The sequence below is a fragment of the Nothoprocta perdicaria genome, unplaced genomic scaffold (genome assembly GCF_003342845.1).
Source record: "Nothoprocta perdicaria isolate Ctin4 unplaced genomic scaffold, notPer1 scaffold_134, whole genome shotgun sequence".
NCBI classification, from domain to species: domain Eukaryota; kingdom Metazoa; phylum Chordata; class Aves; order Tinamiformes; family Tinamidae; genus Nothoprocta; species Nothoprocta perdicaria.
Genome location: NW_020454472.1, coordinates 1,047,967 through 1,071,842, shown reverse-complemented (window position 1 = coordinate 1,071,842; position 23,876 = coordinate 1,047,967). Strand labels below are relative to the sequence as shown.

The window sequence follows — 23,876 nt, the reverse complement described above, 5'->3', positions numbered from 1 at the left end:
AGCCACCTCCCTTCCRAAATCCCCGCTCAGTCAAGTTCTGCCCCCTTTTGGTACAACTTACAATGTACTGAAAGGAGCTGGAGCAAGTTGATGCTCCAAACCAAGGGCAAAGAGACCTGCAGCTCCACCGTGTTATCACAACCTTATTTAGCTGCTGTGTCCTTAGCAAGCGTGGAATTTACAACCCAGCAGCCAGGAATGGGGAGAGAGGACAGCCTGGAGAGGGGCTCACRGTGGCAACGCAGCCAGGGCTGGCCCAACCCTGCTACCTCCCGCCCRCCCAAAAAACCTCAGAGCGGCGGCGGCCCTTAGGACAGGAGGATTTTCACAGCCTGACAGAATTACATATTCAGTCCTCAGCACTGCCTTGAACTTGCTCTTCTGAATCAGAAACAGCACACTGCAGTCATTAATGCAGAAATAGAGCACAGCAGGGTTTATTTATTTATTTATTTATTTTTACAAATTGCAGTAAGTCTTTAACGCTGAACTTTGCTTCCAGCAACTTGGAATGTGCAGTTTAGATTCATGCCGGCTGTTTGCTCTTTCATGGCCTATTCCGCAAGGAGCCGGGGACGGGGCGCACACAGAGGCGCTGTGCGGGACCTAGGGCAGCACGGGCAGCATTCCCTCCCCGCCACCTTCCCTGGCGCTGCTCACCAGGCAGCAGCGGAAGCAGCAAAAGCCATTCCCATGAACACTCGATTTCAACCGACTGGAGCAATGAYGAGCTTATGCTGCAGCCCTCAGGGAGACCTTTCTTCTCCTCTGGCCTCCTCCTGCCTTCCAGCGTGTCAAAACATTCCGCTGGACTCATTAGGTAGTTATTTCCCTCACTCGCCCTCAGGCACATGCCCTGCAGGGATTTCTTGTCCAAGCGGGGCTTTTTCTCTCTCCTCTGTCTCCTCCTCTCCYCCATCTCCTGAAAAACACACCCCAMACCTGCTCCTCCCTGAGGGCTGGGGAGCCTGTCAGGTAGCACCTGAACAGCAGGATGCCCCTGTGCACAGTGGACACACACAAGTGGGCTGCTTTAAGCTGCCCTGACACCTTCACCTCTAGCTACTGGTTTGGGTAGTTATGAATAAAAATCACACCACCTAAAGTCAAGTTATGTGCAAGTCTTGTTTGCAAGTGAATTCTGTACCAAGAAATCAGCAATCAGCCTTCAGAAAAGTACTGATTTTATTGACTCAAACTGTATTTACACAACACATTTGTATGTTCAATATTTTACAGAACTCTGTAAAAAAACTGACTACTAAAACTGCAGGAGCCAAATTCAGTTTCATACTTAATTTAAGACACTGAACCATGACTTTAAGAWATTTAAGGGGGTATCCAATTTCACTATCATGTTTGATGGCAGTTCTTTGTAAACAGACTTTTAAAAACCAAAATGAGGGGGCAGGGTAGAGCTGGTATTTCCGCAAAGCTAGTACTTTTTCACTTAGACCAGACTTTTGGCTAAGCATTCACCAATGCACTTTGTATGATTTTTTCCCYCTCTTTAGAACATGTCACATACAGTTTTGTTTTAGATCAATAATCACAGAACTTTAATTTTTATYAGATTACTTATTAAAAAGAGAGGCCAGCGCCACTACTTTTGTGCACGAAATCYGAGCTATTTCCAAGTTTGAGAGGTTCAGTTCTGGCATTGCACTGCAGCTCAAACCCACTGTGTGCCTTCAGCTGGCAAACCAAAGACGATCCTCCTTTACCAGGGAGCTGATGAGCTCACACACCAACTGGGAGCAGAACAGCCTCGTCTCATCACAAGGTATCACTCTCCCACCCATCCCYAATACAGTTTGGTTGAATAAATATCTTTTTCGTTGTGGAGGAACAAGCGAGGCGAGTTCCAGACTGCGAGTTACCACGACCACACGCTCTGTGCTAAAAGGGCACCCCTCTGATCTGCCTGGCGACTTGCTCGTCTATCGTCTCCTCCTTCTCTTTCTCACGATCTTTGTTCCAGTCTTTAAGGCCCTCTGGCAGGGAGGTATCTTCCTCCAGGCTTCCCGTACCCTCGACGAATTCTTCGTACGTCGACTTTTCTGCAAAGGGCCTCGGGCCGAGCAGGTCCAGCATGTCACTCTTGTCGAGCACTTCCTTCTCCAGCAGCCGCAGAGCGACCTGAAAGAGCAGCAAGTTACAGCACACGGAACACATCAGCTTGGCTCTTTCCTAGAAAGAGGTCAGGCAGCTCAGGACAGGGAAGTTTTTCATGGAAGAAACAGGTTGCTCAGAACTCCCGCAAGCGATGTTTCCCCCCTGTGCAAAAGCACCGTTTTTAAAGTCCTGCTTATAACCTTTGCCAGAGCATCCTCCCGCTGGGCCACGGTTGCTACATTACACGTGTGCATCCACGTCGGGGTGCCTGCCTTGCGGCACAGCGASCAGCTCTCAACAAGCTCCCTTGCCCACCTCACAGGCAACGTCTTGCTCCGCTTCCCCAGCTGCACTTCGGGGGCCCCCAACCCCGGCGCTCACCTTCTCCACCTGCTCCTTCTTGTCACGCAGCAGAGCGAGCGTCCGGTCGTAGGCGGCGTTAATGAGGGCGCGCACCTCCTCGTCGATGAGCCGCGCCGTGGCCTCGCTGTAGGGCTTCTCCAGCACCATGTCGCCTTGGCGGGGCAGATCAAAGGAGAGCTGCCCCACTTTTTCATTCATACCAAACTGAACTATCTGTGGGGAAGCACAGAGAATGACTGTAAAGATTTTAGGGTTTACTGATGCAGGTTTGGTAACCAGAACTGRAAGGAAGCATGATTTCTGTAAAACCCATCCTTCCTGAAAAACTACAGTCTACCTAAGCAGAAATAAAGCTGGAGTTCCTTCAGTTGGTTTTCAGTTACTATTTTTTAATAATTAGGATTGAAGTACTCAAGTACCACCATTTAAAAGTGGTTATTCTTGCGATGTATGCAATGCTTTATTTAAATACCAAAATATGAAGAAACACATAAGCCTTCATTAAGCAGTACAACTTGCCAGAAATATGTAAGTTAATCTAATTCAAAAGATTGCAGAAGCTGCATTTTATCACAGCAGAGGCAGAAACAAACCCACACTATTTAGAACTCATTTACATGTGTCCTCCATGGCCACTGCCCTTCTAAGGATGACTAAAATGGCACTTGGCCCGGATGGAAACAGGCAGGACGAAACAGTGTCCAGAAGGGCCATCTCCCTAGAGCCAAGAACCTTAAGCTGCATCATAATGAAGAGAAACTCTTTCTTAAACCCCAACTCTCACTCGAAACAATGTTTTTACTATGGAGGRAAATTGTCTGCTAAACATTTTTATTTAAAATTGAACAAGAATGACTAAGGGCAGAAAAATCATCAGTAAAATTTCATTACACATTTAGCTTTCAGAGAGGTAGCCACAAGAAGTGTATTGGAGGTCATGAGGCAGGTATGGTACATGTGTGCGGGGAGTTGGAGTTGCATAGGAGAAATGTATTTTATAGCTATATTGGTATAAGAAATGAAATGAATGGTTAGTTACACATCGAGGAGTCACTTTATTGATTTCAGATTACTCATCTGTACTAGCTGATACTGGCTAGTGTCTTAATCGCATCAGCACTCAGCTGTCAGCAAATTGCTTAAGAACAAGGTTTTCTGGCTTTAATGTGAATCCAAAGCAGCTCTTGACACTGGGCAAGAGCAAAAGAAGAATCACAGAACCAAACCTGCGCCCCACATAAAATTTTTAGGGTACACAGTTCACAGCATCACAGACTGGTTGAGGTTGGAAGGGACCTCCAGAGATCATCTAGTCCAACCCYCTGCTCCAGCAGGGACACCCAGAGCACGGGGCCACAGATCTGAATGCAACTGCAGTACACGTGTTCCTGCAGGGGTGTAAGAGAACAACCAAAGCCCAATGCATTCGGTGATTTCTGTTACACAACTGTGTGATAGAAATACACGAGTCATCAACATCTCTGTGCTACAGCAGCACGTTTAGTCATGTCACCGTTTACTAAAGTGGGCCCACATGATTCAACCACTTCAAAATCCTTTGGAACTTCAGTGCCAGCCAAGGAGACAAGCACGCACCTGAGCGTACGCACTCTGCGTCACCTTCTTCAAGTCGTCCTGGGCTCCAGTGGTAATTTTCCCAAAGAAGATCTGCTCGGACACGCGTCCTCCCAGAGTCATGCACATTCTGTCGAGCAGCTGCTCTTTGGTGTAAAGATACTGCTCCTTGGGTAAATACTGAGCGTAACCCAGGCCTTTGCCACGGGGGATAATAGACACCTGCAGTCAAAATTAACAGAAGGTGAACGTTTACCCTGAAGCGTTCTTTGGCTACYAGCTTTTAAACACCACAATCCACACCAGGGCAATCCTTGAACTAGACATGATTTCTATTTACAGCTTTGGCTTTGCTGTGACTTACCCCTAAAAGCCCTAGCTAGCTTGAAATTGGCTCCAAACTCCTTTAAACCCAGTGTGTAATCTGAAAAGGCTTCTAGATTCCCAAGAACGGATTCAAAATGTCCTGCCATCCCTTGGCATGGAAAAGGTGTTCCTGTGGTCTTGCTACTAGAATACATTGCTCCTTGCCTTCCAGGTACTCTAGAGTTTAAAGGATTCTGTAACAGACATAACATTACTGCACCTCTGGTGCTCTGAATCACAGGACAGACAGAAATCTCCACGTTAGCAACCGTCCTCCTTCCAACAATAAATTGTTCAAGTGTAAGTTTTGTCTTTTAAASCAGACACGATGAAGAACACTTAACTAAGGTTAACTGACAGTTAAAGCAAACGTAGAAGACAGGGGAATTTTGGACCTACAATTTGTCAGGCTTTTCATTCAAGTTTCAAATTAACATTTTAGTCTGTAGATGAACACATTTTTACAGTGATATTCCTGAAGATACATTGAGCTGCACAACCTTTCAAACCATTTTTTAAACCTTAGGTGGGTACCATTGAAAGCCTAGCAGAAACAGCAGCTACCAAGGCAGGCAGAGCCATGAGAAGCCTTGGTGCCCTTGACCTTCCAGCTCTTTGGCACTCTGAGCCCCATCACGTTGGCGGCAGCCAGGTGCCAGCAAAGCTATGGGCGGTGCACCGGCTGTACACGAGCAGTGCCCACTGCTCTGCATGCTCTCTTTTGTGGATGGCTCAATTTAATAATCTCCTCAAATTAAGTAAAAATACAAAGCAACAACAGAAGAAAACGCTACCTACACTTTCCAGAGATTCCTTGTTCCAGTTAATTTCTCCTCACCTTTAGGAGTGGGTCGGCGTGTTCCAAAAACCACCCTGCTACTGCGTGCCCTGCCTCATGGTACGCCACGGTCTTCTTCTCCTCTGGCTGCAGTACCTGAGTTTTCTTTTCCAAACCTTTAAGGAAAAGGATTCAGTTAATAGTTTCAGACAAGCCTGTGTCCATTGAGATCTCATGCAAAGAGAGAGCTAGCAAGCCCAAGCCACACCAAAGGTACCCAAAAAGCTACCCTTAACTAGATTATATCAAAGCAAAAACCAAATGAACTGAAGGAAGCTGAAGAGCGACTTACTCGATGAACCTACCTCCAATAACTCTTTCAATGGCTTGCTCAAAATGCTTTTGGTTGATAGCATCCGAGAGATGCCTTGCAGCAATTAAAGCAGCTTCGTTACAAACATTAGCAATATCAGCACCTAAAGGCAGGCAGCAGAGAGGTGCTTATTTGTCACAATTTCATCTCAAGGTCTAGCACTGAGAAAATCTAGTATTCGATTTCTACAGATTCTCATAGAGTCTAAAGATTAAAAGTAATGCTCTCTGAAAAAAAATATACTATATAATTYGTTAATGTATATTTTAATACTTTTTTTATGGTTATAGATTTTTCTCAGGTAGTCAGTTAAACTTTATTACCAGTGAGTACTTGTTTGATAAAGCATATTCTAACTTCTGCATTTTTTTCTGCAGACTGTGCTTAGACTAGGACAGAGTTGGCAGGCCAGGTTTCCTGCTTATGGATGCAGTACAGCTCAGGCCTTGTTGGGAAAGGAYACCCTCCAGAAACATAAGTACATTATTCACTTCAAGCCATCCACAGTATTTGCAGTGCTGCTACAGAGACAACTTAGTTCAAATGGGAAAAAAAAGCCCCGCTGCAGTTGTTAGAGCTGCAGACTCTCAGGTTGTTACAGAAAGATGTTTTTTGTAACCCACAAGAAGTCTGAGGGGTTCAACTATCAGTCGATATGGATTTTAAATGGATTAAATTCCAAACCAGCACTGAAAGTTTTCATATTCATTCCTAATTAAATACAAAGTTATAAGTACATCTTCTAGGAAAAAGCTTCACATCCAGAAACAGAAATCCTCCCACAGAATGCACACACAGACCATAGAGAAATAAAGCCAGGCTTCAGTATCAGTGTGTGAAGGCATTCCTGGAATGCTTCTGCTACAGATTTGCTTGGTACGTCCCACACATTGATATGGACAAGCATAGGACCTTCTTTACCTCAAAACAGGTAAAAAGAATTTCACAGTGCATCAGTAAATAAAATATAAATATTTATAAAGACAGCCAGTCAAGAGACTGGATGCAAGAAATAATATAATTCAATACCAACAGCCAACATAGTTAATGCAGAGGAACAGTGGCATAAAATCATCACTTACCAGAAAATCCGGGCGTCAGTGAAGCAAGTTTTCTTGCTAGGCTGTCTTTGTTTAAGACTGCATCTAATTTCAGAGGTCTAAGGTGGACTTTAAAAATAGATGCTCTTCCTTTTATATCTGGGGGTCCTTTAAGATGAAAAGTATTTTGCACATGTTTTAATTGAGTGCATGTAAGAAATCACACATGTAAAAAGCTGCAATGATTTCTACATATGGAGAAGTAGATAGGGATGCAGATAAACTTACCAATGTAAATCTGTCTATCAAAGCGTCCTGGCCTCATCAGAGCAGGATCTAAAATATCAGGCCTATTAGTCCCTGCCAATATGACTACATTTGTGGTTGTGTTAAATCCTGTTAGAGAAACACAGTAACAGTCTGTGAACGTGATTTCCCAGGAAATCAAACAAAAGCAAACGAACAAAAAGCAAAGCAGAAATAGGAAGACTGCTTACCACACAGGTGACACTTCAAACAAGCAATCCCAAAGGTGGACCTATTTCTATTTATTAGAGCACTGCCCGGCTTCCATAACAAGCAAAAAGGGCCTGGGGGGACTCTGCTTTATGAAGCACTGCATGAATCCTAGTTTATCTCCAGAAAAATGCAGCTATAAGATTAAGTGCTCTGGGAACTGCAAGATGAGTGTGGCTAGCAGGGTGGTGTCCTTTTCTGCTGGTCTGTACGAGCATCTGCTCTCACAGAGATCTTCATTCCTACTCAACTTGGACACAGAATCAGAAGGTGCAGAAAGATGCTATCTTTTTCCTGAACAAAGCCAGACTAAAGCAAACTGAGTCACCTTTCTTCATTTGTAGGAAGCAAAACCAGACTCATTTTCATTTACATCAGAACCCAAGTCCCTATTAACAGGTCTGAACAAGTATATTAGCTGTGTTCCTCCCTCCATTGCCACCCACTTCCCCCTCACATCTAAAATGACAGCTGCATTAAGGTAGCAATCAGTGCAGTCGACACTTTAGTTTATGAGAAGATGACCAAATCYCTACTATTATAATGCAGAAAATTAAATAGAAAATTATATGGAAATTAAATACTTACCATCCATTTCCACGAGCAGCTGATTGAGAGTGTTTTCCTGCTCACTTTGCCCTCCAAAGTTGCCCCTTCCTCTCTTCCTCCCCACGGCATCGATCTCATCGATGAAGAGGATGCAAGGGGCATTTTTCCGAGCAAGCGAGAACAGATCCCGGACCTTGACAAAGGAACAGAACGGGCATGAGCTTACAGGGTCACTGCCCAGCGGGTGTCTGCGGGGAAAGCAACACCAGCAACAGTATCACTGCAGCCCCTGGTTTTGGTGCAGGCGTTTGGAAGTCTCCTGGCAGCTCCGCAGACAATGAGAGTTGCCCCTSTAGCTGCTGCACAGTTAAAATGCACTAAGGTGGATGCCTCGTGGCCAGCACCACGTTGTCTGGGCTGCTCTCTTAGCAGTTCTTTAGCACACGGCACCGCCAGCAAGGCTGCAGTGCGGCCACACAGCAGCTCTCCTCAAGCAAATRAGGGACTTCAGGCGTGTCCTGCAGCTAGAGCAGTGACACAGCTCCCACAGCAGATGTGTTATGGCTTATAAAGCATAATGATAAGCACTTATTTAACAATATGCTACTACAGTGACTCTTGGCCACCCTCTCTCCCCTTTATACAGGCTAGAAAATCTGAACTCACCTCTAAGGATCTATTCTGCAACTAACTTAACTTCCCTTGGGAACTTTGGGGAAAAGCAAAGCGACCTAAAAGATCAGCAAACACCAGGACAAGGTTTGGGACTTTCAAGCTTCAGGAAGCGAAGGTACCACGCGCCAAACCCCGCTGCACGGGCGGCAGCGCGGCCACGGGCGGCACCCAGCGCTGGCCACGCGCGCGGAGCGACCCTGGGAGGGCGCCCAGCTCAGCGCCCAGCTCAGCAAGCAGCCCGGCCGCGAGCCCGAGTCAGCCAGCGGCAGGGAGCGGGAGAGGAGAATCAGGGAAGAACTTTGACTTGGGTGGGAAGGTGGCACAGCTCGGCACTCTGTTCTGCGTGTGCTGCAGCCACAGTTAGAGCAGCCTCCTCCAAAGACAGGCAGGACACGCCGGGCGTGAGGGATGCCCGTTGGGGCAGCAGCTTCCCTGCAGAAAGGAAGTCAGTCTGCTGCGTGAACAGCTGAACAAGAGACAGAGCAGCACTGCAAATAACGTGGATAGCTGGAATAAGAGACAACAAATAAAGTCTAAGGGGGCCACAATAAACCAGGAGAAAGTGCCAGGAGCTCAGCCGGAGCTCTCACCTTTTGCTCTGTAAGAGAGAGTCGAACACACCCAGCTATTTTCCCCAAGCAACAGAACTAAAAGCTAACACAATGTGTGGGCATAAGGCACATGAACCAAGGCCATATGAATGGTTTTAGTTCTAGCTTATCCTCACTTAGGAGCAACTGATTTAGTATTATTAATAACCTAAATTTAYAGGAAGTGAAACAGAAACAAAGCCGCCCCCTCCCTACCCCCATACTCGTTAAATTCTCCAGACATGAGAAGTGCCCCGCCAGGACGCTGAACGCCCGAGCCCAAGCGCAGCTGCTGTAGCAGATGTCACTGGGCACTACAGGGTGACTGTCACCTGCACAGGTGAGCAGGGGAGGCTGCCCTTCGAGCACATGCTGGCAGCCAGTAACCAACAGCACCTCTGGGTGCCACTGCGGGACACCCAGGGCTTTCCAGAGGATACAAAACTGTTTGTTTTCTTGCCCTTCCTCACTAAAACCCTTTCTACATCACACACCCCTTGCTTCAAGTCCCATCCGCCTTTCCTATCTAATCACACTCTCTATAGGCCTAGCTTTCAGAGTCCCTTTTTAGTCAGCACCCATGTTTTCTTCTCCGTTATCAGCTTCTCCAGCCATCTCCCTGCTCTCAGGCCRTGCCCTCTCCCCTCTGTTGCAGCTCTTTTTGCCAAAGTCTTTACACGGTTTCAGGCTCCCTGTACTCCCAAGAATACAAGGCTTTACAAGTCTTCACTCCTAACCAGCTCCAGCATTTGCCTTTCTGAACCAGCACTTAGTCCTCTTAATTACAAGCTGTGGGTCTAAGCCTCCTGCTTCACCCACCAAACTACCTGGGTCCAAGTATCTTCTCCCACTCTCTGCTATTCCAGGAGAAAAGTCCTTCAAGAAATCATCAAAAGAGACCTAGGTTACGGAGAGGAACATGCACACACAGCTGTGAAAACAGTGAGGAGGAAATCTCCAGAAAGGTGATCTGCCAGCTTCAAAGAAGCTTGAATATACACAAAAAAAGGGTAGATTTTCAAAGCTTCTAAAGCTTAGTCTAAAAAAAATGGACAACTTTTTACTGAGCAAAAGCAGCACACACTCCCCGTCAAGTCTCAAATGCAAACTGGGACTAGAACATTTCCATCTAGCACCATCAGAATTTGTTTTTCAACACTAATAAAGCAGGATATTCTTTCCATAACACTGTTCTCAGAAATGACAAAGCAAATTTGAACTCTTATTCTCAAACCAAAGCCCCTCTCCCCCAAAGWAAGAAAGCCAAGTCAACCTAAAAGTACAGTTTTCAAGGTTTAAGACAAGATGGCTGGAGTTTGGTCAAGTTACAAGATAGTTTTCAAACTTTGTTTGAAATGTAGCTGTATTGAGGAAAAAAATAAAAAAAGGATATAGTAGAACAAAGTCAATTAAATTTGTTTTACAAATTTTTATCATAAGAACACGTACTGTGAACACTGCTGGCTTACAAAGCTAATGATGGTAAATAGCAATTCTCTTAAAGGGATAACAAATTTAAGTGGTAGTTTTCAGGTTTGCAAATAGCCATCTCTTTTCCTCTGCTTATGTCATGCTATCTCCATCAGTGACCCTTGGACTCTTATTTCAACCAGAGCCATACTTGTACGCCCCAGACAACTATTTCTATTTAAGAGCCTGACCTTACAAGGAGAGCAAAGGTCTTTGAAGCAATACAACAGACTGCAAGCAGGAGGAGGCATTCCCAGGGAAAGAGTCTATTTGACTGCGTATTTCTATGTGTTACTTCAGAGCAAATCTAGGAGAGTTCTGTTTTGTTACGTTCCTGCACACAGGTGAAGGYCCACACAGCCCAAAGCCAGATACTGAACTCCTCCTTTTGGCTCCTTTTCCAAAAAAGTGCATCTCTGACTATTTAGGCAGCTCTYTGGCATCATGTGCTGCATAACGTGCATAGATGACAGAACTTCAGCTGTAACCAAACTTCTGCCTACCAGCTTTGGCAACGRCCTTTCAGCCACCAGCACTGGAGTAACAGAGCAAGGCCAAAACTTACTCGAGCTGGACCCACACCAACAAACATCTCCAGGAACTCCGAGCCGTTGACTGTGATGAACGGTACGTTGGCCTCTCCCGCCGTGGCTTTAGCCAGGAGTGTCTTCCCAGTGCCAGGAGGACCTGTCAGAATGGCCCCCTGCAAGAAAACCAGGTACATTTCCTCATGAAAACATACCTGTGAACAACCTCAATTAATGATCTTGTATGGGCTATGATATTAGGTCCAGCAGGTTTTCTCTCACTACAGTCACAGAACTGTGTAAAGAAACAAAGCAAGGGAATGGAAACTGAAATTTGAGCTCTCATTTAAACTAGTTTGAGRAGAAGAAAGAGGCACCACACGGCCATAGTTGCTTGGATTTATGGAAAGAGGGACTTCAAACTACTTTGATCAAACACACAAAAACAGCTAAGCAGACAGCTCCTGCTGCAGCACAGGTGACAGACAACTAACAGCTATATGCAACACAACACAGCACATATATACCATATTCTCAATATTCCATATTGAGAAGAGGCACACACAAACCTACAGCACCAAGGTATCTACTGCTGGTCCTTCCTGCCTATTCAATTTTTTTCCCCTCATGGTTCCAAAGAGAACAAAACAAAAAAAAAAAAAAAAGCAGAGAAGCTGTAAATTGCAACCCGTAACATTTTCACCCCCCAGAATACTCAGAAACACTACCATGGGCATCAAGTCCTCGTCTGGTGACTCCCTGCTCCCTTACCTTGGGAATTTTTGCTCCCAGATCCTCGTATTGCTTGGGATTTTTCAGGAAGTTTACAAACTCCATTATCTCTAGCTTGGCCTCCTCACAGCCAGCTACGTCTTTGAATTTCACATCTATCTCATCCTTAAGAACTTTAGCTGTGGTTTCACCCACACTGAAGAGGCCTCCCATGCCCCGTCCTGCTCGACCTAAGCCGGCAGGGCCTCTTCTCAACGTGTACAGCAGAGAGCCAATGATCAGGATCGTAGGCAGCAAACTTAGGAGAAAGGATCTGAGGAAAAGAACAAAAACAAAGGAGGAAAAACAATCCCATTATTCTCCCTCCCAAAATCTAAACAAATATCAAGAATAAAATCTAGAATAATTACATTATTCTTATACTGATGATATGAGCTACTAGATCAAGAGTTAGCAGTCCTCATGAGACTAACATTATTTCACAGACATATATTACTCAAAATTAATTACTGCATATGATAATGTGTGCCAAGTGTTGGCTTCACCATAAGCAACCCTGAATAAATTCAGGACCAACAGGACCTGCAGATTTACAATATTTTTTGCAAGATATTTGCTTTGGAAAATAGCAGAAAAAAAAATGGAAACAAGTCTTAACTACATAAGTCAAACTGAAAAGCCTGCTATAAATATAATTAAAAGAAAAGTTAGAATTCCATTTCCTTTGCACTCTACCCACCCCYAATCCTACGAAATGTAAATCAACATCCTGCCAAGGTAACACTTCCTTATATCTGATGTTTAAGGAGTAACAGTTTTGGATTTTGTTTTCTGTTGAAACGAAGCAAAACACAAGCAACAGTGGTGACTGGGGAGGCAGAGTGTTTTACCTAGGAATTCTCTAATAAGCATCTACTAGTCACTTCCTATGCACAAAACTAGTCATGCAAATGGCTATACTGTCCAAACAAGTTATACTAAGTAACAAGCCTGGAATACAATACACTTTCAAGCAGAAATTTCTCTCATAAAACAATACCCATCATTCTTCCTCTAGTTCTGGATCTCTTTTTAACTTTCTTCTTCTTTCAATGTCTATATTTCCTTTCCTCAAGGGTATGGTTATCATTTTCCTTTCTGTTCTCCTTTCCATTGCTCGTCATTCTTGACTGCTCTCCAGCTTTCCAGTATAGCTCTCTACACACACAGAAAACTTAATATTGACACACACCTCATTAGCACAGTGCTTTTTTGTTAAAATCTTCAAGAAACAGCCCAGTGGAAGTTGCACCAACAGTCACCGAAACAAAATGCAGAGAAGCAGCACTATCACAAGGGAATAAGGGATTTCCAGAGCGAAGAGGGTAAGTGTGACTCTCACTGCATCACAGCGTTCAGTGGATCCCGAAGTGGCAGCGAGGAGCAGTATCGGGATCTCCTAGCTGCTGCTCTCCTGTTCTGCCTTTCCCACAGCATTACAGGGGCAAAGCTAGAAAACCTACAAAGAAATTCTGCAGAGAAAAGACACCAAGGAGAAGGCTAGAGACCGAGGCCAGGGAAGAGGAATTTAATGAGTAAAAGGGATTTGGGAGAGGCTGAGGTGGACACAGGAGCTGGAATACTCTTCCCAGGCTACGCTGAGGAGCGTGAGGCTGACGGGCATCCTCTATGCAGAGGCACAGCTTTTGCTCGACTGCTCTTTCTTTCCATGTACTTCTTTAGGTRGGGACTTGACCAGTTAGGTAATACACTGACCTTGACAACATGCCTCTTTGGACAGAAACACAGAAATGAGGCAGAGAGAGTCTGCAGAAGAACAGGGGACACAAATCTTGTATCTTAGGTCCCAGGATGCTCTAGAGCTAAGGGTATCATTTCTCCTGCTGCCACAAACAGGCAGCAACCTGGTAAAATGATTTAGAAAAGTAAATCAGACTTCTCCCTCCTGCTCCAAAATCCAAATAAACACAATGTCAAGAATGAAAATAGAGACACAGCAGCCAAGCACCTACTGCTAGTGATATGAGCTACTAGATCCATGACTGGATTTCTTGAGAGACTACAGCTATTTCAAAGGCACTAGCAGGAGTCTTTTTCAATGCRTTGACTTGTATCAAAACAAAAATCATTTCATAGGATACAAGATTAAATTTGGCCTCTAAGCCATTCAGAAAACTATGCCAGAGAAGTTCTGCAGTCTCTGCTCTGTACAGAAGATCAGTACAAAGAATGCCAACTGGTATCAGGACCATTATTTCCTACTTGGGTAGCAAAATTGCCATAAAAATAGGAGTTATCACTATTTTTCTTAACTAATTCACAGATTAAAAGCATGAYGCATCTTCTAGCTCCCAATAACAGGCAGAACAGCACAATTTATTTAATCACCAATATCTTGCCATTTGCCAGACCAGGAAACCAGACCTCTGCTGAGTTTGTGGGCAGGAAGTGGTACCTGCCAGCTCTCAGTCAACAGGCCATAGCTCTGAATTATAGCCATTCAAACTCTATACACAGAGCTCCTGAGCCTGACTGCTCTGCCATGTTGGCTCCTGCTCAGAAGTCATTTAGRGGAAGGACCAATTGTGCATGTAAGTATATATGTAATAAAAAGCTATATTTAAAGAAGAGGATTAAAAAAAAAAAACCAGAAATAGAGTACTGAAGTGGTGCTGTTRCAATTAACATTCAAGGATAAAACCCAAAACGTTCAGTATTCTGCTAACAGTGCCACCTAGYGTAATACAACACCACAGGTTTATGTCTCACAGCTCCAGTCTTCCTAGCGGAAGACCATTTCTCATCCAGACTCCTGTTTTTAAACAGTTTCTTACCCATCACTTTCTGTTGAGTAGACTACAGGTAATCTGTTCTCCACTTCTATGCCCAGATCTTGCTGCACAGTTTCAAGATTCCGTTCAAAAGTATCCACGCTGCCGATGTTAAACCAGACRTACTGCTGAAAAAAAGCCAAGATCACTATAAAGTGCCTCATTTTGCTTCAGCTTTATTACAGGCTAATTTGTAACACATATGCAAGCAATTCTCAGAATAGATTCAGACAAAAAAAGAAAGTAGAATTTACATCATTTAGAGACTTAAGATACCTCGTTAGATACATGTAAAAAATGTAAGACCTATTGTCCGAAATACACTGGTTGTCTGTCATGGTTTCTGTAGAAATCATAGGCCTGACGGTTTTTGTGCACTTCAAAATAGATTGAAACCCTRACATTTTCTCCAGAGACAAGTGGAAGGAGGGTAGGTGAGCAGATATTTAGAAGGGAGCTAGCAGTGACGGTAACAGAGCAATAAATCAGCAAACAGCATTCATGGCTGTTTCACCTGAAGGTCTCAACCCTTCAGGTAAAGGCAACTGTAACTCCTGAAGACTACATTCCCTTTACAGAGACAGCTACCTTGCCAAAGGACAACATGCACTTATATCATGTATTTCCAAATCAGGAAAAAAAAACGAATGGAAACACTGCTTTGAAACAGAGCTGACAGTGGGGCTTTTTTCTAGAGCATTTTCCTCTTTGCACAGTTACCTTCCTTGACTTGTCCCCATTTATCCTTGTAAGAGAGAAGGGGAAAAAAAATAAAGTGGTTCTAAATATTAGCTTATTGAGAAACCAAAGCAGCTGAGGGTATGTGGGCTAAAGAGTGGRTATATAAGCAAGTCTGAAGAGCAAATCTCACTGAAACCCACTGGTGAAGTAACTACTGCAAATTTCACTTTACCCTGGAGGGACTTGCAGACCTTGTTTCAGCAAGTCAGTAACGAAGGGAAAAAGGAAACAACAGCAACAAAAACGTCCAGGAAGCAGCAACTGGATAAAGTTTTTCCAAAATGTGGCACTTGGTATACAAGCACTCAGAAGATTAGCTACCTGTATATTAAAGAGGACTGAAATGGCCAGAGACGACATCCAAAATAGTTTTCACATTTATGTACTTTTTAATTTCTTTTCTAAGTAAGAAAACTTACTTGCCTCTGAGTAGTATTCTTTGGAGAACTTTAACCTGTATCAGTCCTGTTTCTCACTGTGTTACTGGGAAAGAGATTTCTCTGAAACACACACTAACTTCTCCCGCCAAGAAACTGGGCACTTAGCTTAGTTTTAAGGGCAATAAAATCAAATGGAAATAAAGTTATTTGAAAACTAAAAAGCATCCTAGCCAGTTATATTTTTCCCCTTACATTTGTTGAATTTTTTTAATCAGGTAGAAAAGTGTAGTTACACAGACTGGAAGAGGACGGGTTTATGAACGTCCTGTATTTTCTTTAAGACCATGGCACTGGAAAGGAACTGGTGGCTACAACTGTACATTGATTTTGTAATATGCCATTGTTTTTGGATATCTGCAGGACAAAACATGACCAACRCAGTAAAACGACAAACATCCTATGCTAGGTACCATGTCAAAATACTAAAAATATTTCAGATTAAAAGGCTATTAACACTCCTTGACCAAGTTTTCTGCATTAACGTTCAAATAAAGAATTGTCTTTCACATTTTTAATGCCTCATGTATTAAAAGTAAACGTTACCCAGTCGTGAGGAGATTTTCCTGGAACAAAGATCACTCGAACAAAGCGCTTGTTTACCACTTCAAGCCTGTCCACCTGTGGGAAGAAAAGGAAGCTGTGATGTGCTCAAGCACAGAGCTCTCCCATCACAGCCAGCTTATCTGGGTATCCCCCATGTGAGTCTGTTCTTCTCCTTTCCAGAGAGAAGAGGAGAAAAAAAAAAAAAAGAAAAAAAAAAAATCACATTGAAGGTCAGGACGGCTCCACAAGCTACAAGCTCGCCAGCAGGCAAAGTATCAACATTTACTCTTCATAAAAACACAGATTAGAGCGTTCCATCTCTCTAATCTAAATTGTTTCAGATACATGTAAGAACAAGTTTCRAAGTAATTTCTACTACAATTCATTTCCACGAGTTCCAAAAAGCAGGAATCAGGTATGTGATCAGACATTACAAGAAAGAGATGACTTCATATTTTTGGAGCCATTTTCACTCCCAGAGCAAAATCAAAACAGAATCACACACCACCTACCCTGTCCCCCACCTCCAAGAGATCAAGTCACAGGTAGAGTGAAATAGTTGAACAAGAACATAGTTATTTCAATGGTCAAACACCAAAAGCAACAGGCCACATGACCTCAAACATTTGTAGGAGCTTCCGAAATAAAAACTCAGAAATAGGGAAAACTTCATTTTACTTTTATAATTGTTATTCTTATTAAAAGAAAGACTTTCCTGTACTATCACATAAAACACRGTAAAATCAATTAGATGAAAAAATGGTTATGGAAACAAACACCATGTTAAGTAAAATCAAGAGCTCAATTGCAAGTTTAAGATGCATAATGGCCAWTTTTTTTTTGAACAGGAAAGAGGCTTCAAATGGGTAGCTTCTTAAATTTGACAGCATTTCTTCAGAAGCCATGTAAAGCTTGCCAAAGCCCGTGAATACAAAGCAGGACAGATTACTTCCACCTCTTCTTCCTTTTTCCACATACTAACCAATTTTGGTATCCCTAAAGAACTTACAACTAGCAATGGCCTACAAGTTGGGCTCAGAATGCCCCCAGGCTAGTAAGAGCTCCCTGGGCTCACAATATAWGTTCCATTTCAGTTCCAGTAGAATGGAAGCAAAACACGAGTTAAGAAGCTGCTTTAGATCTCATCTGGCTTCAAGTAGTCACCTCAGATCAGTTCTGCAGTGGGCATAAGCCTAGYAGGGCTGATGGCTTTGTCACCTTAACTGACCACCACTAGGGCAAGTCACAGTTTTTGACAGCTACATATTCCACTTATCTCCATATCCAGACTGTATCTTACGGAGGCCCGAGGGACTGTTCCTGTTCCTGGCTTTGTGCAAGAAGCCACTTTCATAATTCTTTTCCGCAACACGGGTTCAGGTTTCATTCACTGTAACAGTCACACAGCTCTTTTTGCTGAGTTAATCTTACTGTTCCAAGGATAACCAGCAAGTGCTCCTGGCCAGACACACGCAGCTGCGAGTGAGCACAGCACTGCAAGAAAAGCGACCCAGTCAGCRGGGGAGAGGCAGACATGGTAGCTCTGCGTAGACCACCAAGATAAGGAAAGGTAGAAAGCAACCTATCCAGCAGCTCATAAAAGCAACGCGAGGGCAGGAAGCATCCAGGACCTTAAAGCAAGAAGCAAGCCCACGTTTTCCAAAGCTAYAGGAGAAGCTAAAGACATGGAGGTAATAGGCAAAGAACTAGTGGCTCCTGAAGTGGGAAGGGCCTGTGCAAGACATTCAGTTCTCTGAACCTGGGAGCATCACTGASCTATCTACTCCAAGTGCAGAGAGCTGCCAAGTTACACAGAAGGACACACATACTGATGATAAAAGTGACTGCAGTTCCAGTAGTGGCTCTATGCAAAGWTAAGATACAAAATAAAAGAGTAAAAACAAATAAAATAGGAAATAAAAGAGTAAAAACCAATAAAGAAAACTTCTACAATAGTTATGCTAATTTACTGACCCAGAATGGACTGTCTCTGTCTCATTCTCCATTTCCACCTTTCCATAAGCATTGCCACTCAAACCCCACGGTGAGCTACTTTAAGGAATGAAAGCACCAAACACACATACGAAAAACAAAAACCAGGCTTAAAAAATGTTTAAGTTAGGTAAATACTGGCATAATTGAGAAGATAGAAAAGAGCAAGAAAAGAGCTGGTGCTACCTTCAGGGCACTGATTTTCATTCTAATTCCTGACTACTCACCATTCCTTTAGAAAGGTAGTTATTGACAAAGTCTTTCCAGGTGATTTCTCTCCCAGGGACCCTGAAGAAGAAGTAGTATACGACCATGGTCCAGAAAAACGAGCTTCCCACAACGTACATGCGGAACTCTTTGACATCCCACGGAATGTCACCCTAGGAAACAAGAGCACCAAAATCACCTCTGTTCAGCATTTTCTTCTCTGCTTTAGAACAATTTCCTCTGCCTATCCGAACTATATGCAAGATCTACAAAAATAAATGAGGAAACAATCACCTAGGAAGGAGGGGGGGAAAAAAACGGACAGCACCAGCTATTATAATCCTCATGCTACAGCTAAGCACAGCATAGAGAAACTGGGAGGGGAAAAAAAAGCATAAAGGACTTATGCATGTATTACATTCTGTGTTTTATGAAGCACTGGAGGTTAAGTAGAATTTTTCAAAATGACATATTGAGACAAAATACGAAGCCTTTAAGGCTTTGCTACAAATAAGGATATTTGAAAGGCAGGACCTTCTGTAACCTGGTCCACCAGTTAGTGTCTTCTTTCTTGCCGCCTTTTTTTCCACCGCTGCCACCTCCTCCACTGCTACTCCCAGAAGGCTGTCGTGCACTAGCCTGATTTGCTTCTAGCAAAAGACAAATAAATAATAAATTACTTTTTAATTACATCTTTTCACAYTTTCTCATTATTTCTACATCTCATGTCAACTTCACACTGATTTTTATTTCATAGTCATTTTCATTTTAAAGAGTTCACCTGAGAAAATAAACTAGCTTATAATGCCACGGTACTTAAGAGATTGCAGTCTCCTGGAGAACTGCATTTTCCTGAAACAGAGGTGGAGTTAATCACCTGGCAGAGGAACCTATAKCCCTGGTTACGAGCAAGTGTTCTGTAACTGTGTAACTGATGATACTTGAACACCAAGMAGCAAAACTGGCCCAAGTAGAGAAGGAAGAATGTTACGGAGACTACAYGAAGCTTGCATTTCTACTGTGCTAATCCAAGATATGTAAAAGATTTCTCTAGCGATGATATTTTACTAGTTTTAAGTAACATCTCCCACCCCAATTCACCCCATGAGTCATGCTATGCTCCTTCTAAAGTTTGCTGCATTGATATGCAAGGTTGGAGCCTTGTTTAACAAGCTAGAGACAAGCACAACATAGTGTCAGCCTCCTAGGGCTGAGGAGTTCACCTCCACCTCTTTTGGTGGAGAGCAGAGCTCTCCACCTCTGCTTGCACAAGCAGCTGGCACAAGGCTCAGGACAGGCAACCCTTGTTCTTGTGGGAGAATTCAACCCAGCAGATGTTTGTTGGAAACACAGTAAGGCAGAGAGGAAAAAGTGTAGGAGGTTTGTGGAGCGTGTGGAAGATAATTTCCTATCAGAGTTGTCAAGTGAGCCTAGCAGAGGAAGAGCCTCTCTGGGGCTGCTCGTTGCCTRTAGAGAAGGACTGGTGGGAGATGTGGTGGCCGGAGACCGTCTTGGGCATAGTGACCAGTTCTTGATAAAGTCAGGAGGTACGTCAGCAAAACAACTCTGTTGGACTTCTGGAGGACAGACTTTGGATTATTTACGACATTGGTTTGAAGACTCCTGTGGAAGATAGTCCTGAAAGAAGTTTCATCTCCATGTGGAAGAACTTGTTTACTCTAAGGGTGACAGAGCCCTGGAACAGGATGCCCAGAGAAGTTGTAGGGTCTCCTTCTCTGGAGGTCTTCAAAACCTGCCTGGATGTGTCCCTGTGCCACATGCTCTGGGTCTCTGCTCTGCTGGAGCAGAGAGTTTGGACTAGATGGTCTCTAGAGGTCCCTTCCAACCTCAGCCATTCTGTGATTCAGCAGCAGTSGCAGCCTCTACTCACTCAGCTCTCAAGGGGGTCAGCGTGGCACATCGTAATGCCATCTGCCAAGGCACATTCAAGAYTTGTTCAAGACTACACGATGGAGCACAACACTAACACACACTCTTTCCAGTACCCACCTAGCATCTTCAGGATTAGTTTGAGTATTGCTGCATGATTTTACATTTGACCAACCAAAGCCAAAAGGAAAGTGCTCTTCCTATTACTACTTTCACATAAGCTCCCAYGCTTGCCATTTCTCCTTTTCTCTGGAAGAGAAGTTGTATAGATTTCTGGTATGACAGAATGGCTGCTACTGACAATTTTTCTTCTCTTGCTCCTCCCTCCTTTCTTTAAGGACAGTAGTGGCAGTCCTAGAGTGACCCCTATCTCCCCTCTCAAGCAACAGGCTACATGGATGGTTCTAGCTATCCAGAAATGGAAATTTCTCATCCACAATGCCAATTCTGTTTACTAACTACATCAGGAAATGGTATTTTAATAAATAGGAAAAGTTGAGAAATATACCCGTAGAATACAATCTAAATATTTGACTAGCACAACGAAAGAAATTATGGACAGTAGTCCAACATGAACATAAAATATAACATAAAATAAAACTAATGTTATAAAACAAATTTGGTGTCTTAATCTGGTACAGCTCTCATGAAGATGGAAAAACAAACAAACAAAACCCTCACAAGCCCACAGGATTTTGCTGAAAATTTAATGAATGCACGTCCTAAGGAAAAAATTAAAACTGCAGGGTTTTTGTACCTTTTGTTTCTGCAGCCGAACCTTTAGTTCCATTTGTTTTCTTCCCATTGGGAAAATATTTCTCAAATCCTATTAAGGAAGAGATAAAAAGCTCATTATTAGTTTATAATTCTATCATTACATTTTAGTCATCGCAGTTGACTTTGTATATCAGCAGAGAAGGTAGCTACATGTAAACTGCAAAAATGGTTTTGCTCTTGCCTTCTGGTTCAAAAGCTATACAAGGCTCCCATAAATAAATCTATCATTCTTTACAAGAATAATCATGACTTATTTAGTTACCTAATATCAAGTTGTCCTTTAAATCAGAGACAAGCTTAGTTCATTGTACTGCATAAAGTGAAGTAAACTGCAGTCACTCATCTTAAGATTAACCTTTGGTTAAATAAAKAAATTACTGCCCACAAAATAATCAGCCTAGACAGTACTTAAATGCACCCCTCAGCACTACGCTTCATTTCAGCAACTGAAGCTGCAGTCACCTTTGGGAGGCTGGCAGAACAGCCTTCTGCAAGCAGCAATTACACTCGCCAAGACAGTGCTTCTGTCAGTCGTGGCGCCAGGGGCAACTTTTTCACGGAGCTGAAAGATAATAAATAAAGGTTATAAACAATGGAAAGCTGCTGCAAATGTCTTTGTAGTATCTGTCTTGTAGCAGTTCAGGACTTTCAGCAGACTCAAAGTCTGTTGTAAAATTCTTCATTCCATTGCATTCCAACAAAAATGGACAASAAAATAATAAAATCATGGAGAAAAAAAAAAGTCAAATGGCTAATTTCCAAAATGAGGAAGTGTTTATTTTATTCATTATTCACTATCAAAGAGAAACATAGTAATTGTTCCCAGGCTTACCCTACAGGATACTTTGTGAAAGAATTGTGAGTTCTCTCAAAGGAAAATAATTAAGAAATTTACTTCTATTTATGAAAGATCTGCTGGAAACTAAGAGAACGAGGTATGACAAACTGTACTCGTGTACAGCTAAGAAACCACATGAAAGCATCACTTCAAATGGAAGACCTAAATCTCTATGCAGGCTAATATCCATTCTAGAAAAAAGAAGTATTACACTTTGATCCAAGACAAGTTGAATATAGCTATCTGCTATTTAAGAGTATCAAAGGAAATATTTTAAATTATTAATATATAAGAAAAATAAATTTTATATTCTAATAGAATGCTTTAAAATAGAGTGAATTACAAGTTCATTACAGAGGAAAAAAAATGCTCYCTTCCAGACAAAAAGGACATTTAAGATTTAAAAATAGAAGTTTATAATAAAAGCTCTTAATACAAGCTCTTTCCACAGTTTTTAGAAAATGTTTTCTAATTAAACTCATCATATTTTTGCATCTATTTTCTTTGCCCCAAGGGAGAGCTCAGTTTCCTTCCATTTCTTTTGATCAGGATCAACCTGTCTGAAGAGCCTGGGCATGACCAGAGCAGCAGGTCCTCAAGTCAGGATGAGTTACAGTCCTGGGAGGGGGACTCACGGCACCTCTGCACACAGCAAATATCCAGCCGTGCATTCAAAGCAGGGTGGCTGCAGGCAGAGCCTATATCCTGGCCCGCTGAACAAGCTTGCAGGATGCCAGGTAGGCTGCTAAGAGCACGCGAGGAATGCTGGCATATTGCGAGTTGAATATTAACTCTCCTGAAGCTTCCTGCCTGGGAGCTTCTCCCACCTTGTTAAAGAAGAAAACACATGAGACTTTCTTGTGAGGGGTGATCTAGTTCCACCTGCTGGAACCAAGAGGAATGCCCCAGACCAGCTTCACTGCTCGCTTGCCCTATAGACTGAAGTACAAATAATGCTTAAGCCATTGCTTAGTGTCATTGTAGGTCTTTGAAACAAGCGGGACACTTAAAATTCAAGAGGATATTCTACTGATCAGGTAAAGCATGCCAGGTGCAGACAGCCTGGAGAAGACCTCACCCACCCCAGAGCTCCTAGCTCCAATAAACTACAGCCTCCAACAAGGACAACTGCACACGTGCTCCTGGAAGAGGCTGTACAAATGGGATGAATCCGTGGGGCCAAAAAAACTAAGAGAAATATATGCACATGTAAGAAGAGAGCTATACACAGCTCAAGTGTTTGTTAGGAAGCAGTAAAAGAAGCCACAGATAAAAAAAAAATTATCAAATCCACAACCAATGATATTGTCTTTCATGTCATTAGTCTGCTACAGGATAAGAAGACAAAAAATATCATCACAGGGCAGAACTAACTAACGGAATTGGTTTATGCTGAACTGCCCCTACAAATCCTCAGTTTTGAGACAAAGAAATGCAYAGCTGCCTTTCAAGATAACATGCAGAGCTGCAAGAGTATTATTGATTCTAGAAGAGAAGGGAACAGCTGAATTTTTGGCGTGTCTTGTAGGTCACCTCACCAGGGCTGGACAGCCTGCCTTTTGAAACTACCTACAGATTTAGCTGAGTCAAGATACTATCTGGAAAACACATTRTATTTCTGCACAGCACTCCACGAGTTAGAACTACACCAGTGAGAATGCCCTGTAGGATTTTTTTTTTCTTTTTAACATTAAAGTCACCAACATGAAAACTGATCATACTGATTCTTGCAAAGAGCCTGGCTGGCCGTGGCAATGCCAGGGCAACCTTAGGTGATGTAACACACCTACTGCCTAAGCAAGAGTGAAAGCAAGAAAAATATGGTTTCACTGGATGCTTCGAAAGCAAAGTGGCTGCTTTGGGCCACGTCCTGGAAAACAACCTTTCAGCCCCTCTTTCATTAAGGGATGAAAACGCTGAGAAGGAGCACTGAGTAGAGCGCCCCGGG

At 43.1% G+C, this 23,876-nt stretch overlaps 1 protein-coding gene across 1 annotated transcript; it reads right to left on the bottom strand.

Moving 5' to 3' along the window:
* Nucleotides 1-1,268: 1,268 nt before the first annotated feature.
* Nucleotides 1,269-21,664, bottom strand: AFG3L2 (AFG3 like matrix AAA peptidase subunit 2; the record flags this gene model as incomplete). The annotated part of the gene is made up of 16 exons (XM_026033870.1): nucleotides 1,269-2,139; nucleotides 2,497-2,691; nucleotides 4,075-4,275; nucleotides 5,258-5,373; nucleotides 5,563-5,673; nucleotides 6,653-6,778; nucleotides 6,899-7,006; nucleotides 7,715-7,868; nucleotides 10,976-11,113; nucleotides 11,709-11,982; nucleotides 14,504-14,628; nucleotides 16,225-16,299; nucleotides 18,444-18,596; nucleotides 18,958-19,073; nucleotides 21,071-21,139; nucleotides 21,553-21,664. Coding segments are annotated over 16 exons (2,313 nt in total), but the record flags the coding sequence as incomplete, so codon positions are not given.
* Nucleotides 21,665-23,876: the final 2,212 nt, after the last annotated feature.